We start from the raw sequence: 16,387 nt of genomic DNA, 5'->3' as shown, positions 1-16,387 counted from the left end.
TAGAAAATTATTCATGACACTTGTTAAAAATATCAAGGCAGACTTTATTCAAGGGCGGGTACTACAGTGGGGTTTTGTAGTAGGGGAGAGCCATCAGGCTTAACTCTGGATACAACAAGGAAAAGGGACTTTATAGCCAAGGAGCAGGGTGGGGTCAGTGGATGGAAAGTTGCTAAGAGGAAACACCAGGGGTAAGGGGGATGGGTGAGGAGGAGGGCTCTGGCTAAACTCAGCACCAGGATTCTTGCTGAAGGCAATCTAGGTGATCAGACATCACCTGCAAGATGGTGAAAGACAAGGAACCCTCCCAAATGGGAGGCCGATCAGGTTTGGGGATGGGGGTCCTGGCTGAAATGACTTGGTAGGATGCTTGCTAAAACTGGACGGTGCAGAGAGGGGCAGGGAAGCTCCAAACGCAGGGCCTAGATGAGAGTTCAGAGGAGCCGGAGCGGAGTTTGGTCCAGGAGAGACTGTCAGGCCCCCGGACCGCAGGCGGGTCCCGATCCGGGCGGGGACGCCAACGGCGCGAGCTGCCTGCAGGGGGCGCGCCGGGTCTCCGCGCGGGCCGCGGCCGGGGCCGGAAGTGCCGGGGCGGGGCGGGGCGGGGCCGCGTCCCCACCACCGCCCCGGGCCGCCTCGGGCCCGCCCCCGGGAACCCGGGAAGAGCGGCGGGCGAGCTGGGGAGGCGGGAAGCCCGGACCGGAGGAGCGCGCCGTCCGGACGGAGCTCCGCCCTGCACCCGTGCCCGGAGCACCGGGGCCGCGAGCGAGCGTGCGGGCGGCCTCCCTCCCGTGGTCCGCCAGGCCCCGCGTGCAGGTCCACGTGCCTCCCTTCCGCTCTCGCCCCCGCAGGTTGGCACTCGTCTCGCCGCGGTCGGGGCGGCGCACAGTCCCCGAGGCAGCGGCGGGCGGTGGATTGGGAGTGCCGGGCCCATCCCGAGCGTGCGGAGCTCGGTTTCCCCCCAGGTAGCGCGGGCTCGTTCTGCCTTCCCGGCCCTCCCCGCCGGGCCTCTGCCCTCCTTGGAGCCCCGGCAGCATGGCGGCGGTTAGGCGCAAGGTTTGGCCTGCACGACCCGGCTGCGAGTCCTGGCTGGCCATTTCAAACTTTGTAACCTTGTGCACATTGCAGTCAGTTCCTCGTTTGTAAAATGGGCTTGATAATATCTGCCTCGGGGTCGAATAAATGTCCGTATGCCTGGCGGTTAGCAGTGCTCGTTAGTTGTGGGAATGACTATTAACGTTGCCTGAATTTGGACTGCAACGAGGTACGTTGGCCAAGGTCTGTCCTCTGGCCAGAAAGGTTAGGATGACGTCCTGCTCATTTTTTTTCTTAAGTTGTAAACAGCCTAGATGAGCAATTAATGACTATGATTCAGAGAGGGATCCCTTATTCGGGGCTGACCCTTTTCTAGGCAAACATCTACTCCCGTAAGCTCCTCCCTAGGCGGAGCCCTAAGCTGCTTTCAGGATTCGATTTGTACCCTTTGAGCCCCAGGGTGGGGACTGAGCGTTAGTGGGAGGGGAGAAGAGAGACCAGGTCAGATGAGAGGCTGCCTGGGGCCTTTGGGATTCTCCCATCCCAGAGCCAGCATCAGCTGTGGTCCCTGATCCCTACTACTGGCTAAAATCTGGCCAGTCAGAAGTATCTTTGGATTAAGGGAGGGAGTGTTGGTTGATTCAACCTTACTGGGGATCAAAAGGGTCTTGGGGTTCCCTGTAACCACACCAAGGTAGAGGAAATAAGTCTGGAGTTGGGGAGATGAGGGGGAGATCGTGAGAGATATGCTAAGAGTAGGAGAGGTAGGGCACCCTGAGGGCAGCGAGCACCTTGGATGGCAAGGACAAGGGGAATGGCCCGTCTTAGTCTCCTGGGCCCTGCTCTCTGTCCAGCTAACCTCTGGCCTGTCCTGACCAGTAATTACAGCTGATGACTGGAAGTATTCTAACTTCTTAGAATTCACTGGACTTTGTTCCAGGACACACAGACCTATAATTCCTGGTGTGATGAGAGTGGGGTTTGCTGTCCTGAATTAGAAAAGCAAATCATTAAGCCTGGGCCCTGACTCATCTTCAGGAGAGAAAAGCGAGATGGGAGACTTAAAATCTGAGGATAAAAAGAGGGTCCTTCCCACATGGATGACAGCCCAGGAGGCCGAGAAGAGAGAGGTTCCAGCGAAGACCCCCAAGGGGAGGAGACGGCCGGCGGCAGTGCAGAGAACTGTTGCAGCAAGGTGGGACAACTTCCGGCTGGGGTTCCCGGGGAATCAGGAGGAGGGAAGGTTTGGGGGCATAGCAGTTGCTGGGGCTGAGCCTTCCACAGGGAGGTGGGTGGGTGTTTCAGCCCTGCAGAAGCCTTTTCAGCTCGCAGGTGCACAGCGTGCAGGGGTGAAGTGAGCCCTCCCCTCACAGACAGACCCCGCCTCTGCGGGTGCATCTCCGCAGCCAGGCCCTCAAGGGCCAGCTCCCAGGCAGTGCTCCCCCTCTGGCTTGCACACATTAGCCAAGCTCTCAGACACCACTTGTCCAAAATGCCAGGCTCTTCATTTGCACCAAAAACTGTGACCAGCCAGGGGTCAAGCTAAGTGGATCAGGGTCCAGCCTCCCCGCGGGCAAATCTTCAGGGACGGACAGATGAGTAGCAGTCGCTGGGCCAGCGTGGAATCAGAAGCTGCAGGGCCAGTTAGTTGAACGGTGGTAATTTGGGGGAGTCTTCAGGCTGCCGGGGAGGGGACGTCCCTGCATTCTCCTAGACTGGGCACTACAGTGCCCCCCTCCCTGGCTCTTCCTTTTCTAAGTTGTCCTAACTGGACCCACCTCCCTTCTGACTTGCAGTCCTGCTCTACTGTGGTCATGGGTGCAGGTGGGGGTCAGTCACGTCTGGGCGCGATGATCTGTTTGATCTGCTGGTGTCCCTTGCATGTGGGGTACTGACTCTCAGGAGCTGGCCAGATTGGAAAGCGGCGGCGGGTGGGTAGGCCTGGGGATGTGACTCTTGCTCTCGTGAGACCTGAGACCCGTCCGTCCCCATCCTAGCATCATGCCTTCCTTTCAGGCTTGCCGCAGTGAGGACCGTGTACTGCATGAGTGAAGCTGAGATGGTAGATGTCGCTCTGGGGATCCTGATTGAGGTATAGGCAGCTGTGTGTCTTCTTACTCGGAGGACCAGAAACTGGACTGGGCCCTTGATTAATGGCAATAAAAGAGATGCCGTGCATTCTCAGGCGGCCTTGGGGGAGGGGGGCGTCATCTGTCGTCCCATTTCTTCCACCAGGCCCTTGTCTGGCACTTCTCTCAAGGTCGCGCTCCCCTTGGCCTCTCCCCATGCGAGGTGGGACTTAATGTTTGGGGCTGGACACGTGGGGAGGGAGTTGCCGTGGGAGGGAGGGCAGCCGTCTCTGGGGTGACTGTGCTGGTATGTGGAAGGGGACGGGAAGTCTTTAACTGCTTATGTTCTCCGAAGGGTCTCGGTGACTTCTGACCGTTGTACTTCTCCTTAGCCGAATGCCTTCCTGGCCTCTGAGGCGGATAGTAATTGTACCGCCTTAGTGTTGGGTAGCTGACCGGGTACTTTCATGTATTACTGTCTCACTTAATCCTTGCCATCACCTGGTGATCGTTATTTCAGATATTATCCCCATTTTACAGATAAAGAAATCGAGGCCCAGGGATTTCCCCTTAGTTATACCGCCAATAAGTGCCAGAGCTTAGGCCCACACTCAAGTTTTGTATCCCCTGCTCCTTCCATTCTGTCACCCCTGCCTTTCCAGATATATTTTTCCTGTTTTTCTTTTCCACTCTGGTATTCTTCAGGCCCCTGCCCACGTCTCTCCCACATTGGTCTTGACTTCTACAGGAGCTGTGAGGGGGTAGAAGGGTGGGGAGCGGGAGGAGAGGCTCTGATCGGGGAGCAGCGCTTGACCCGGTCACATGCTGGGCTTCACGGTGGCTTCTGCATTGCTGACGGATAAACTGTCACGTTCACTCGGGAAATAACATAATGTCTGTTTTGCCTGTCATTTGTCCTACTCCTGCAGGCCTGGAAACAGGAAAAGCCCTTGGAGCCGCTGACCCTGGCAGGCACTGATAAACCAGACCTGTCCCCAACCTGCTCAACGTTGTCACCGAGTTCTCCTGGGAGTAGAAGTGAGGATGAGGACAATGGGAAAGACGCCCTTCCTCCAGGCCTCCGCCCTCCTCAGGGGCCCACGGGGTCTGACTCTGCGTGCCGCAGGAGCCCTGAGGAGGACGAGGACATGTTAAAATATGTCAGGGAGATATTTTTCAGCTAAGGGACAGACTTCCCAGGACTTGCTTCCCAGGGCGCTGAGGGAAGCCGGCTTCCCTTCCCGGCCTGGGGCCTGGCCGAGGATGCCGAAGAGGTCCAGTCCTCCCCTCCCTGGGCTGGCAGATGCACCAAGGAGGGGAAGCCCAGGAGGCTTGGGGCCTTGGGAGCTGTCGCGTTGAGTGTGTGGAAGTGAGGAACCATAGAATTTCTCTCTGCGCTGCGCCTCCTCCACTCGGAGGGTCTGGCTTTATTCACGGCCCAGGTTCGGGGAAAGGTGGACAAGGGGGTCACACTTACTGGAACCGTCATAGAGTCAACTTAATAAATTTGAAAGAAGAAGGAGTATAGCTGCTAAGTTCACTGGAATTCCGACAGTTTAGTCAGCGGGATCTTTCCCCAAGGAGGAAGCCTGTTTTAAACCGAGTTTCCATCCCCCGTGCAGCCCGGGAGGCAGATGTCCTGCCCACAGGGATCTGCACTGGAAGGCCTCTGCCCCCCACGCTGCCACCTTCCTTCCACTCGGCGGCTCAGCCTCAGTCCCTGGGCAGTTGGGAAGCAAGACTGGGACAGGAGCCCGCAGGAGACTCTATAGCCGAGATCCTGCCAGAGTCCCTAGTTCTGTCTCTATTCAGGGTGGCCTTGGACAGATGGAATGAGGCGGGCATTTGCTGCACAGGTTTTCCGACATGCAGGTGCTCAGAAATACAAACCGGTCCGTGAGGCAGGGGTTGTGCTTTTATCCTTTGCAGTTCTGGGTGGAGAAGTGAAGAGATGCAGCATCAGTATGTACGTGGAGCTGTTCTGTTCACCTTCCTCACCTCTCTGGGGATTTGGTGTATTCTGTTCCCAACTCCTGGGGCCCGTGCTAGGAACGATTTGCCCGCTGACGCCCCTGCTTTGTCTGGCCTCGGGTCCAGGAGCCTTTCCAGGAGAGCCCTCAGAGCCACCAAGGCTTCTCTTTGTGCCCACAGGTTCGGTCTCTAGTGAATCCCTCAAGGGATCACTCCTGGGCCTTCGGGAGTGGTATTAGGGAAAGGGGGCTCATCACATCACACCCACCACGGAGAGGGGGAGCTTGCTAACCGGGACCCCAAGGGACACCGAGGCGAGCTCTCTCTCTCTCATAATGTTCCCCATTGGTTGACATAAACCTTAACTGGGTTCTAGTTTGACATTTGGCAAATTGTCCTGGAAGTCAGGCCTCGTGACAGGAGTCCTCTCTCCATGAGCCTGAGGATGAAGTGAGAATGGCTTGCTCAGATCAGTGCAGGAAAGCAGGAGTTCTCAGGACGGTGAGCTGCGTGGTCTGGGGGTGCCCTTGGGAACCTTGGAAGTCCCGCCATTGGGGCCTCCTGGCCTCTTGACTCTAGGTACCCCACCTTCTCCGTGGCGGGGCCTGGCTGCTAGGGCTTGAGATGGGCATTCGCTATCAAACAGGCTGAGAAGACATACCAGCCCCTCAAGTTTCTGGCACCTTCTCTGAGCATAGTTCAAACTGAACTCTGGCGATCACGTTAACCTTTTGACAGACCTAGTAGCTGTCCAGCTTGCTCTTGTCCTCCGCCCTCTGAGGGAACACGATCGTGGCCATGAGCAAGAGGACGAGTAAGGCCTGCGCGGTGCCCAGAGCTAGGAACCCGGGCTCCAGCAGGGAGAGCCTGACCCACTTCCACGTGTAGGTGAGGAAGAGGCCCAGGCCACTGGCCAGCAGCATGGAGGACGTGGCCAGGAAGCCCACCGCCAGCCGCCACTCTCCCTCGCTGCTGTTGCACCAGGCCAGGAAGAGAGGCAGGGGGACGAAGAGCATCAAGACCAGGGCCCCATACGCACCAAGCCTGGCCAGGGCCAGGCCGACCCGCGACACGCCCAGGGCCTCCAGCTCAGGGAACTGGCGGCACCGCAGGGAGCCGGTGCCCTGGTCCCACAGGCAGAAGTTGTAGAAGCCGACTCTGAGGTTGGGCAGGTCCGTGAGGTTGCCGGCCTTCCAGAGGAGAGCATAGAAGAGCAGGGAGATGGCCGCCGCCGTGGCGGCCATGATGGCCAGGAAGCGCAGCTGCGCGCCCTGCGTCGGGCTGGGCATGGTCATCTTCCCCTGCCCTTGGCACGGCCGCCTTCCGGGTACCTGCGGGAAGGCACATCCGTGAGCGTCCTCACAGCTCCTGGAATTGCGTAAACACCCGTGGCACCCTTCCTCCCAACCCCAGCGGGAGCCAGAAGTTAGAGGGAGCCTCCAGGCAGCACCCACTCGGTGAGTCCTCAGCCGCCTCTCGGGGCCAAGTTCAGGGGAAGGGCCCCCCGCGGGGCAGCTGGGAGTGCCTGAAACGTGCACACTGATGCCCTCTCAGCAGGGGCTTCGCTGCACTTCCAACACCACAAGCCACTGGAAACGTCTGAGGGAGTTGCTCAGATCCTGACGAGGGTGGGCTCGTCGGGGGTGAAGGAGACGCCTCTCCTTGGGGGCCCGGAGGGGGAGGACGGTGCTAAAGGCTCCGTGGGGGACAGCAGCACCACCCTGGAGCTGGAAGAGCCACCCTCAGTGGGACCCAGACCAGTCAAATCAGAACTTCTGAGGTTGTTCTAGAAGCTCTGTAGCGCGTTCTCACGTGAGCTGGGGTTGAGGAGCCCTGTGAGCTCAGCTGCCCGGCTCTGGGAGTCAGGACTTGGTGAAGACGAGAGGCCACCTGGTAATGAAATCACACAGTCGTACTCCCTACTTTTTAAGTGTCTACAATTATTTCCTGACAACAGTAATTATAGAAATCTTGGAAAGTCATTTTTAAAAGAAAAAATAGAAAAAATCACCTCTTCTCCCGCCGCATACATAGAATCACTGTTAATTTTCTACCAATATTTTTTTCCTATGTGGTGTATTTTTAAATAATCATACAGTTGACCACAATGATTTTCTCACTGACTATTGTGAACCTTTTTTCAAAGCTGTTAAATAGTCTTCAAAAACGTGGTTAATGGCTGCGTAATAGCTCATGTCGTAGATTTATCCATGACACTATCAGACAAATTTTGTCCATTTTTCACCATTATAAGTGACAATCAGGGAAGATGCTTGTACGATTCTGATTTTTTCCTTAGGCTAGATCTCTAAGAGTACAATCAGAGTCAAAAGTAAAAAAAATTTTTGGTGATTTTATTGCATATTGCCCAATTGACCTGCAGAAAACTTCATGGTAATCCCTGTAATGTAGTAGACACCTTCCTCGTTGTATGTGAGAAATCTTTTCACTCCATTTTTACTCCAAAGGACTTCTCCAAATTGGCCCCTACAACAGTCGTCTGCATACGATACCTTTATATTTGTAAATCTTCCAGTGTGGAATAAAATGGCCATTGACAGCCCAGAGCCCTGGGAACTCAGTGCTGCCGGCCTTAGGCCTTAGAAGACACCAGGTGCTGGGGACAAACTAGAGTGACACCTGGTCAGCCCCGGAGGGCAGCGTCTGAAGGGTCCCCTGGGGAGGAGCGGGCCCTCCCTCTCTCCCACAGCTGACTGGAAGGAAGGGCTGTCTGACCACATCCCTCACTTGTTCTGTGAGAACAGAAAGTGCCCGGAGGGAGGGAAAGAACACGCACTTGGGAACAGGATGTGGGGCCACACGGCGCTGGGCTGGCTGCTGCTCGTGTCCTGTAGGACATCTGGACAGACTTCAGGACCTCGTGGACTAAGAGGCTGGACGCTGGTCCTAGCTTCTTTGTCTAAATGTTTCATAGTGAAAGCTTACGATGTTTGGCTGGAAAAGCCCATGGCACTCCCCTCCTCTGCTGTCCTAGGAGCCCACCCTGGCTTTTTTGGCCTCTAACAATCCTAGCAATCACGTTCTTGCCACCATGAGCTTTTTAATTCCCTTTCACAATAAGCCTTGCTTCCTTCAGAGGGTAACCGGGGAGACTGCTGAGTCACTGTCACCCTTTTTAGCTGACCTTTTTCCTGTTTACAACAAAGCAATAGATGCTGATTGTAGAACACTAGAAAAATAGGCGAACGACTAAAAATCATCTGTACCTTCGGGTTGTAGAAATAACCACTCTTAACAACACATTTCCTTCCATAATGCTGTTTTCCACAGTTGGGCTCGCATAACTGTATGTTTGTATCCCGCTTTGTAAACACCATGACAGCGTGAGTACGCTTGTATGTATGACGTTGTTCGACGTTACTTTGTAAGACTAGAAGTAATGCTGTGGTGGATGTTGGTGAACCACCGTCTCTTGCACTGGCAATTGCTTCTCAAGACCCCTGCAGTGCCCTCTCCCGAGTCATGGAATCAAAAGAAACTTTACAAACTGTCCTAGCACCTTTGTTCCCTTTCACAGAGGAGGGTCAGTAGCTCCGGTCTGCATCTCGGCTAAAATACCCAGCAGCTCACTCACTGCAGAACTCTGTTGTGTACCCGTATTGATCCTGCACGCACTTACACCTTCTCCTTGTCACGGTCTGCTCGTGGCTTTCCATATTACATTTTCATCTTATCCCAATGATCGAGATGCCCACAAAACTCCCTTCTCTTCTCCTTTGTCTTATATAAAAACACCAAAAAGACCCATCCTCGTCCTATTTTTTTCGATCCGTTCTTCCTGCCCGCACGTCTAATGTCACCCAGTACCCAGATGTTCTGTAGAGCTGGGGCTTAGGTCTCTCACCATCTACCCGATGCACACCTGCATGCCTCTGTTGTTCACAACGTCCCGAGGGGGCCTCACAGGGCACCCCTGCACATCTTTCATGCCACGTGACCGCTCGTCTGCCACCCGCGGCAATTCTGTTCCACTCACTAGGCGTTCAGTGAGCCCTTGGAGTGTGGCCCACGGCGGGGCGTGGGGGGCCCACGGAGAGCCGCCCCTCCAGGAGTGTGGGCACTGGACTCCCGGATCTCCGACTTCCTCCCCCCGGAACACTATCCTGTGCTCTCCCTGGAGGGCTGTACATCTTCTGGAACGTGCTATCAAGGGTGCCCTCTTTTCGTGCAACATGAACAATGACCTGGCCTTCTTCCTGCTCCTTTGAGGACGGGACCTCTCCTATTAGCCTTGCTCCCCCCTCCCCCCCCCCGCCCAACCCTCAGCTTCCACTAACAGTGGCATCCGCTGTATTTTCCAAGAACTGAAGGCAAGTCAGGACTTGGGTACTTGCCAGTTCCTTGCCTGGAATGCTCTTCTGTTGTCACAGGTCTCCCTCCCTCACCTCCCTTGGGTCTCTCTGCTCCAGTGTTCCTTTCTCAGGGAGGCTGCCCGATTAGCGTCTTCACCTTGACCGCATACCCCCACCCCCAGCAGCCGCAGCTGGGGTTCCCCGGGCCCCTTTCCTGCTCTCTCCCTGCAGCCTTTTTACCATCTCCCATTCTCAACCTTTTCTTGTCCCCCCACCCTCGCCCCCAGTGGGATATAAACCCCATGAGGGCCAGGACTTATCTGCTGCTCATTTATGTATCTATGGTTAGCTGGCTGACTGGCTGTTTATCTACCAAAAAATCTATCATTTACTGTTATAGCCCCAACACCCAGGGCCACCAGGCACAAGGTAGGTACTCAATGTCTATTGAGTGACATGTGAATGACTGAATGAACGTTCGCAACGGCACACGGAGTTGCTCAAACTCCTCCCTGTGTTTACACCGCCCCCACTCCGGGCTCAGAGTTTGGGTACCTCCCTCCCCGTCTGGAACATTGCAGGCCTGTTCCTGGGGGCTGTTGTGAGACCGAAGCACGGCAGTTGTCCCCACCGGCCGACCGGTGCCTGGCACGCGGCCTGCTGCACCAGCTCTGCTGATCCTGGTGGAGCGGTGTCCGCGATCGATCGATCGAGATCGATCGGGGGAGAAAAGGGAGGTGAGGGCAGGGAGAGGAGGAGGGCTGGGAGTGCCGCATGAATGGAGAGCCAAGCGAAGCCAGGGAAGAAAACGTCAGCGGAATGAAGCCACACAAACCATCTGACGGGACGAGCCCGACGGAGTGCTTAGTGCCAGGCGCTCCTGGCCCGGACTGACTCCTCTCTGATCGGTGTGTTCACGGCTAGGGTGTGGTTCTGACAGAAATCAAAAGGGAAGAAGAAAGGGAAATGTGTCATATTTCCTTTGGCAGAAATAGGAGCCCAGGTTCTTCTTTTTCCAACCTGGGCCGCAGCGGTGCCTCCCAAGTGTGTGCAGGTGGGGACATCTGCCCGGGTCTCCCCGCGGTCGGTGTTTTATGCAACGCGTGCCATTCTGATGCACTTAATTCCGCACGTAAACGAAAGCAGCTTTGCCAGCAGAAACAGGACCCACCCCGAGACTGCTCGTAGGGCCCAAATCATCAGGCTCCAGGCCTCCACGTGGGCCGAGCTACTCAAGTAGGCTGTTGTCAGTGGTTCCGGGGACATTAACCGGCTCTTGGTTCATCTGTTGTGTTGCTTGCTAGCCCCTGCGAGCAGATGATCCCGCTGGGGGCGAAGGTCAAAGACAATTTAGAGGGAGAAACGGTCCTTCATACCGAGCACAGGCCTGCACCTTGGGCCCACCCGCATTTGGGGTTTCGCGGCGGGACTCCACAGCTAGTTGACGGGAGGCGAAGGCTAAGGTTCCCCGGACCCGAAGCAGAGTTTGAAGGCAAGTAGTACTAGAAAGTAGGACTGCCACTGGCTGTCGCTCTTGGTTCTCCCGCCCGGCCCTCTCCCGCAATCCCGACAGAAAGCCACAGCCCCTCCTACCGAGGAGGCCAGGGTTTCCTCTCGTGACTCCATGAACGGCCCACTTTGGATGGTTCCCTCTGTCACAGGCCCTGTGGGATCAGTGGCACTCAGGGCAAACCAGGGGCCTGGCTTCACTGAGCTTGCCCGAGCAACGCCAACAGTATACTTTTAAAAAGATAATTATAATTTTGAAAAGATTTGGGAAGGAAATAAACAGGATGAAGTAAAGGAGAGAAGGTGACGGGAGGAAGCCATTAGTCTCGATCAGTGGGTCAGGGAAGGCCTGCGTGGGGAAGAGACATTTGGTTTGAGGCCTGAGGGACGTGAAAGAGCCCTGCTGAGCTGGGCCAGGGGAAGAGCCTTCCAGGGAGCAAGTGCAACTGTTTTGAACGCTTGGTTGGGAGATGAACAGATTTCCAGGGCCAGGGCAGCGGCCCCGTAACTAAGGAGAGGGGACGAGACCAGTCCAGACCGGCGAGTGGTCCCCGGTCCTGGAGGGCCTCGTAGGCCAGGGTGACAGGTGTGGATTATATCCTTGTAACTGAGCGTTCCATTAACTCATGTCCCTGTTCCCCCAAACACAAGGAGCTAGGCGCCCAGATGGCAGGTTGAAAGCCCGGGCGGCCCTGTGATTTGGGACAGATGGAGCCAAGTCCGGGGCTACCTCACACGCGTCCTGCAGGTGGCCCTGAGGGACGCACCGAGACCTACTTGAATGTTGTTACACCCAAGAAGAGGAGGACGTCGAGAATAATCGACAGTCACGAACACCTAGACCTTAAATTTTTCAAGAGGTCTTTAGAGAGTTGGTTGGAAAGACGGGTAAGTTTCCCAGGAACTTGACCTCCATCCTCACACGGAGGGGAGGGTTCTTCCCTGGCGAGTTTGTAATGCATATGAAAGGGCTTCAAGACGCAAAATAACTCAAAGAAAGCAAATCACCACCAAGTTGAGTAGCAGACGCTCTGGGGCCTCCCCCTCCAGCCTGCAGGCCAGTATTTGGGGAACCTGCGAAAGCCAGTCCTGGCCTGGTCAGTCTCGGGGCTGGGGTGGGCTGGCGGCCTGAGGAGAGGGCGGAGGCTGACAGAAGCTAGCTCCCCTCACAGAAGCGCTGGGCGTCTCGGGATCCCCTCCCAGAGTCTGTTGATGTCTAGGTTGGGGCTGACACAGTGAATTCTTCATGTGCCTGGACCACAACAAGGAGGCCGCGGCGGCGCCCAGCCCAGGTCGCAGTTCTCAGCCTAAGTCAGCCGTCGAGGACCCCTAACGCACACGGAGCACAACCCTGGAACCCTGCTCCCGCTAGCTCGCCTTACCCCACAGAGCAGGGCCTCCTAGCCAGTCATGCCCCCTGGTTTCCACACTGCGGCTTCGCTCCACCAAGCGCTCTTGCCCCAAATCCCGCCCCGGTGCTCCATGCTTGGGAGGCGCTGTCCTCCCCCAGTCCACAGCTTGTTGTCCCTCAAATCAAGGAAGGGTAATCTCATGCCTGAATTGTTTTCATTTTGTCATTTGACAGGGCTGAGAACGCTGAGGTGCTGTGAGCCCGGGGTGCCAAGCTCTGAGGAAGCTCAGTTGCTAATGAGAACACACTGTCCATGTATTCCAAGATTAAATTTGCAGGTATTTGTTAACACTTATTAAATCACTTGAAGATGTACCATTCTGAGGCTAGAGTCACTGAAGTAATCACAGGATCCGGTTCCCAGGCAGATTCCTAGAAATAACAGGGAAAATTGGGCCCCAACCCCCGCAATGGTAGCCCCCCCGGGTGTACTGGGATGGACAGCTCAAGAGTGGAGTATCTCAGAAAAGACACACGTAGGAAGTTAATATGCGATAAAAGTGGCATTACAGTTCAGTGGGAGGTTTTCCATTAACTAGCGCTGGAGCGGTTGATGAGCTAACTGAAAACCAGACAAAACTGGTTTAAGTCCTTGTCTCTCGCCACATACCAAAATAAAGTTCACATGGATCCAAACGTGACATGTGATGAACAGAGGGGAAAAAAAGAAAAGACCTAGAAAAAACTGAAGATTTGATTTACGACTGAGAAACAACCCTTCGAACTTAAAAGCAAATTGAAGTCACAAAAAATTTGTACAGATTTAACCATTTAGACAGTTACATTTCCATATAACATAATAAATCACAAGTCAATGAGCGTGGAAAATATCTGCAATAAGTATGAAATGATTAATAATACTAATATACCAAATGTTCATACAAATAGGTAAGAAAAACAACCCCTGTAAAAAGGGACAAAGAATATGAGGACATTTCAGAAGAGAAGGACTGCCAAATAGGTCACTGTAGCTTTATACTCTCTACCAAATGTGTGGGAGTTTCCCTCCACCAAGCAATTCTCTGTGACACCAGCTGGTGTCCTATTTAACTCAATTCTGACACCATCTACTTGAAGAGAGTGTCAGGTCCCCCAGGCAAAGGGCTTAGTCCCATAAGCGGCCTCCTCCCCCACTCCTGGCTCCAGAGGAGGCTTCATGACCAGGACTGATGGATGACATCACTGGGCACTGGGTGTGGGTGATTGTATCTCCAGCCAGTCGGCCTCCCCAGAGGTTGTGGGCTGGGGTTAAAAGTTGCCCTCTGATCCCAAGGTTGCTTCCCCTGACAACCAAACCCCATCTATAGAGATTTGCCAGAAGTCAGCTCATTAACATAACAGATGTGCTTGAAAGGAGCTTGTTAACGAATAAAGAAGACACCCTTATCTCTATTATCACTTAGGAAATTCCAAGGGTTTTAGGAGCTCTGTGCCAAGAAGGGGAATAAAGACCAAATATATATTCTTCTTACGTAAATCGCGGTATCTCATTAACTAACATGAAAAAAGTCTGTACCTTTTGTAACGCAAGCAAAGATATGCCAAGTCAAATAACCTAGGAGTTTCCCTATCAAAACTGCAGATGAAAACGTTGGTTGTCACAGAAGGCATGGCAAAGCGGGCATGTTCATGCGGTGATGGTGGAAATGGTTAAACATCCGTGCAGACTTTCTAGGAGGCAGTTTGGCAATATGCACTGAAACCCCTAAAAACCATTCTTTCTGGCCTAGTAATTCCACTTAGAGGAGTTTATCCTAAGGCAGCAATCAGAAACGCAATCAACGATTTATATACAGGAACGTTCATCGCAGTATTTGGCAAAAAATGGGAAGGAACTCGAATGCCCACCAGTGGAATTAAATTAAGACACATCAAGGCAATGAAACTCTGCAGACTTTAGAAAAGTCACGTCTAAAATCACACTCTATAGTATGACAGCAAGACAGAGACTAAGGAAACATTCTAAATGTTAACGTTAGCCATGGTAGCTATCTGTGGGTGGTGGCAGCCTTAGGGACAATTGTTCTCTTTTTGCATTAAAAATATTCCAGAATTAGGTGTTGTATTTATGTAAAACTGAAATGCAGAAAACAAACATAAACACCCTTCACGATTAGGTAAGATAAGGCAGGAGTTGGCTGGAAAGAACACGGAGAAAGGGAGTACGGGCAGAATCCAAAGTCTTAGGAACTGAGTCTCAGGTCTGGGGCTCCCAGAGGGATGGGGTGGGTGTAGGGAGAAGATACTGAAAAATGCACACTAGTTGTCAGGAGGTAAGAAGGAAAGAAGGAGTGTGTGTGTGTGTGTGTGTGTGTGTGTGTGTGTGTGTGTGTGTGTGTGTTCTTTCCCAAAGGAGCCTTTGGTTTTACAGGTGAAGAAGTATAACAGAAGTTATTAAAGGAAACAGTCCATAGTAAAATATTTTAAGATAAGCACCAGCAGCCCAAGATCCCACCATGAATTTCCATCGGCATGAGAAGCAATGCAGTCTAATAACAGAGGGTCCGAAAAATCTTAGACCCTGTAATAGCCCGAGTCAAGAACACAGGTCTTTCTGACAATCTTAACCCGCAATGTGTGTTTTAAGGATTTTAAGTGTGGTTTTGTAACTTCGAGGACTAGTTTAGCTCCTGCGAGTCGCGGATCTGCTCCTGCCTGGCTGCCCGTTTCTGCGCAGCAGCCCACCCGCAGGCCACACACACGCATTTGTACGGACTTGGGGCGAGCCCCTGGCGCCCACACTTGTCCCGGCGTGGCTCTCCCGGGGGGACACTGGCGTCGCCCGCACCGTCTTGGGGGCCGGGGGCGCCCACGTTGGTGCCGGAGGGAGCTGCGGGAAGGAGGGCCGAGCGGGCAGGGCACGGCAGGTCCGGGGGCGCGGGGACAGGTGCGGGCCCGGGCTCGTTGCGGGAATGCGGGGGGCGTGCGCGGGCCTGGGGCTCGCCGGGGGCAGCGGGGCCGCGTCGGGCGGGTACTTACCGCAGAAGAGGCGGACCCCGCGGCGAGCCTCGCAGGCAGGCGGGTCCCGCGCGGGCTCCGGAGAGTGGCCGGGGGCAGGGGGGGCAGGGGGGCAGCGGGGCCGAGCGGGCAGACGCGGGGCGGGGCGGCGGCCCTGGGCGCGTTGGCACCCGTGCCCCAGTCAACAGCAGTCTGAAGGCCGGGCCCCTGACGCGGACTGGTGCCCCGGCAGCTGATTTCACTTTCATTTCTTCACTCGCCGGTGGCCCGTGACTTTTCGGAAAAAAAGGGTGTAAACAACGTGGCGGCTCAGCAGCCCGCGTCCTGTCCCCACACTAGAGCCCGCGAGCCGAGGGACGGCAAGAGCCAGGTGAGTGTCTGGACAGCACACCCGGATCCCGCACGGCAAAGCGCCCGGCGCCTAGACGCCGCGTAAACACGACCTAGGGTTTTATTCGCAAGGGCCCTTCCCCGTCCTCCGGTCTAAGGCCCCGGGCCGGTCCCACCGTCTGTCTGCCCCTTCCTTCTCCCAAACCGCCTTTGTGGGATGGCTGGGCTTCCCAGGACCCAAACCCTGGTGTTCTTCGGGGTCCCACCAGGATGTTTAGGCCGCCGGAACGTCTCTTCCTTCAAAATAAGAGCAGGACGAAGCTTTTATTTTGTAATCACCGGGGCTCCTAGCCAGAGTTTAAAAAATTGCTTCCTTGGCTCACATGACCAGCTGGGCTTTCCAATTTGGAGCAAAGCTCGCTTAAGTCAGTAGACAGCTACCCTAGGAATACTGGAATCCTTTCCCCTCCTCCTGTCCTTCCCCCAGGGGGAGTTCTTTGAAATGCCACATCCCCCCCTTTGTAGTTCTTTTATTTATTTTTAAGATTTTATGTATTTATTTGACAGAGAGAGATAGCGAGAACAGGAACACAAGCAGGGGGAGCTGCAGGCGGAGGGAGAGGGCGAAGCAGACTCCCGGCTGAGCAGGGAGCCCGATTCGGGGCTCGATCCCAGGACCCTGATATCATGACCTGAGCCAAAGGCAGACAGACACTCAACCATCTGAGCCACCCAGGCGCCTCTTACTTTTTTTTTTTTTAAGATTTTATTTATTGTAGTTCTTTAAACTG

The 16,387-nt window shown here is 54.7% G+C and overlaps 2 protein-coding genes across 2 annotated transcripts; one reads left to right on the top strand and one right to left on the bottom strand.

Moving 5' to 3' along the window:
• Positions 1-20: 20 nt before the first annotated feature.
• On the bottom strand, positions 21-15,518 carry TMEM140 (transmembrane protein 140). Its single transcript, XM_078059590.1, has 3 exons — positions 15,288-15,518; positions 6,888-6,965; positions 21-6,406 (listed from the first exon to the last, which is right to left on the bottom strand). The coding sequence occupies exon 3, from the start codon at positions 6,368-6,370 to the stop codon at positions 5,816-5,818; it is 555 nt and encodes a 184-aa protein (XP_077915716.1). The 5' UTR covers positions 6,371-6,406; positions 6,888-6,965; positions 15,288-15,518; the 3' UTR covers positions 21-5,815.
• CYREN (cell cycle regulator of NHEJ) lies at positions 2,088-4,629 on the top strand. The gene is made up of 3 exons (XM_036100477.2): positions 2,088-2,230; positions 3,052-3,127; positions 4,034-4,629. The coding sequence occupies exons 1-3, from the start codon at positions 2,088-2,090 to the stop codon at positions 4,286-4,288; spliced, it is 474 nt and encodes a 157-aa protein (XP_035956370.1). The 3' UTR covers positions 4,289-4,629.
• Positions 15,519-16,387: the final 869 nt, after the last annotated feature.

This window comes from Halichoerus grypus, chromosome 12 (genome assembly GCF_964656455.1).
Source record: "Halichoerus grypus chromosome 12, mHalGry1.hap1.1, whole genome shotgun sequence".
NCBI classification, from domain to species: domain Eukaryota; kingdom Metazoa; phylum Chordata; class Mammalia; order Carnivora; family Phocidae; genus Halichoerus; species Halichoerus grypus.
Note: the sequence above shows the minus strand (reverse complement) of the source record. Positions and strands in the feature narration are given on the sequence as shown.

Excerpts from the sequence above, each read along its gene's own strand:
- CYREN (XM_036100477.2), top strand. The coding sequence starts at position 2,088 with ATGGGAGACTTAAAATCTGAGGATAAAAAGAGGGTCCTTCCCACATGG. Across the intron at positions 2,231-3,051 it reads CAGAGAACTGTTGCAGCAAG|GCTTGCCGCAGTGAGGACCG; the intron begins GTGGGACAACTT and ends CCTTCCTTTCAG. Across the intron at positions 3,128-4,033 it reads CTCTGGGGATCCTGATTGAG|GCCTGGAAACAGGAAAAGCC; the intron begins GTATAGGCAGCT and ends CTACTCCTGCAG.
- TMEM140 (XM_078059590.1), bottom strand. The coding sequence starts at position 6,370 with ATGACCATGCCCAGCCCGACGCAGGGCGCGCAGCTGCGCTTCCTGGCC.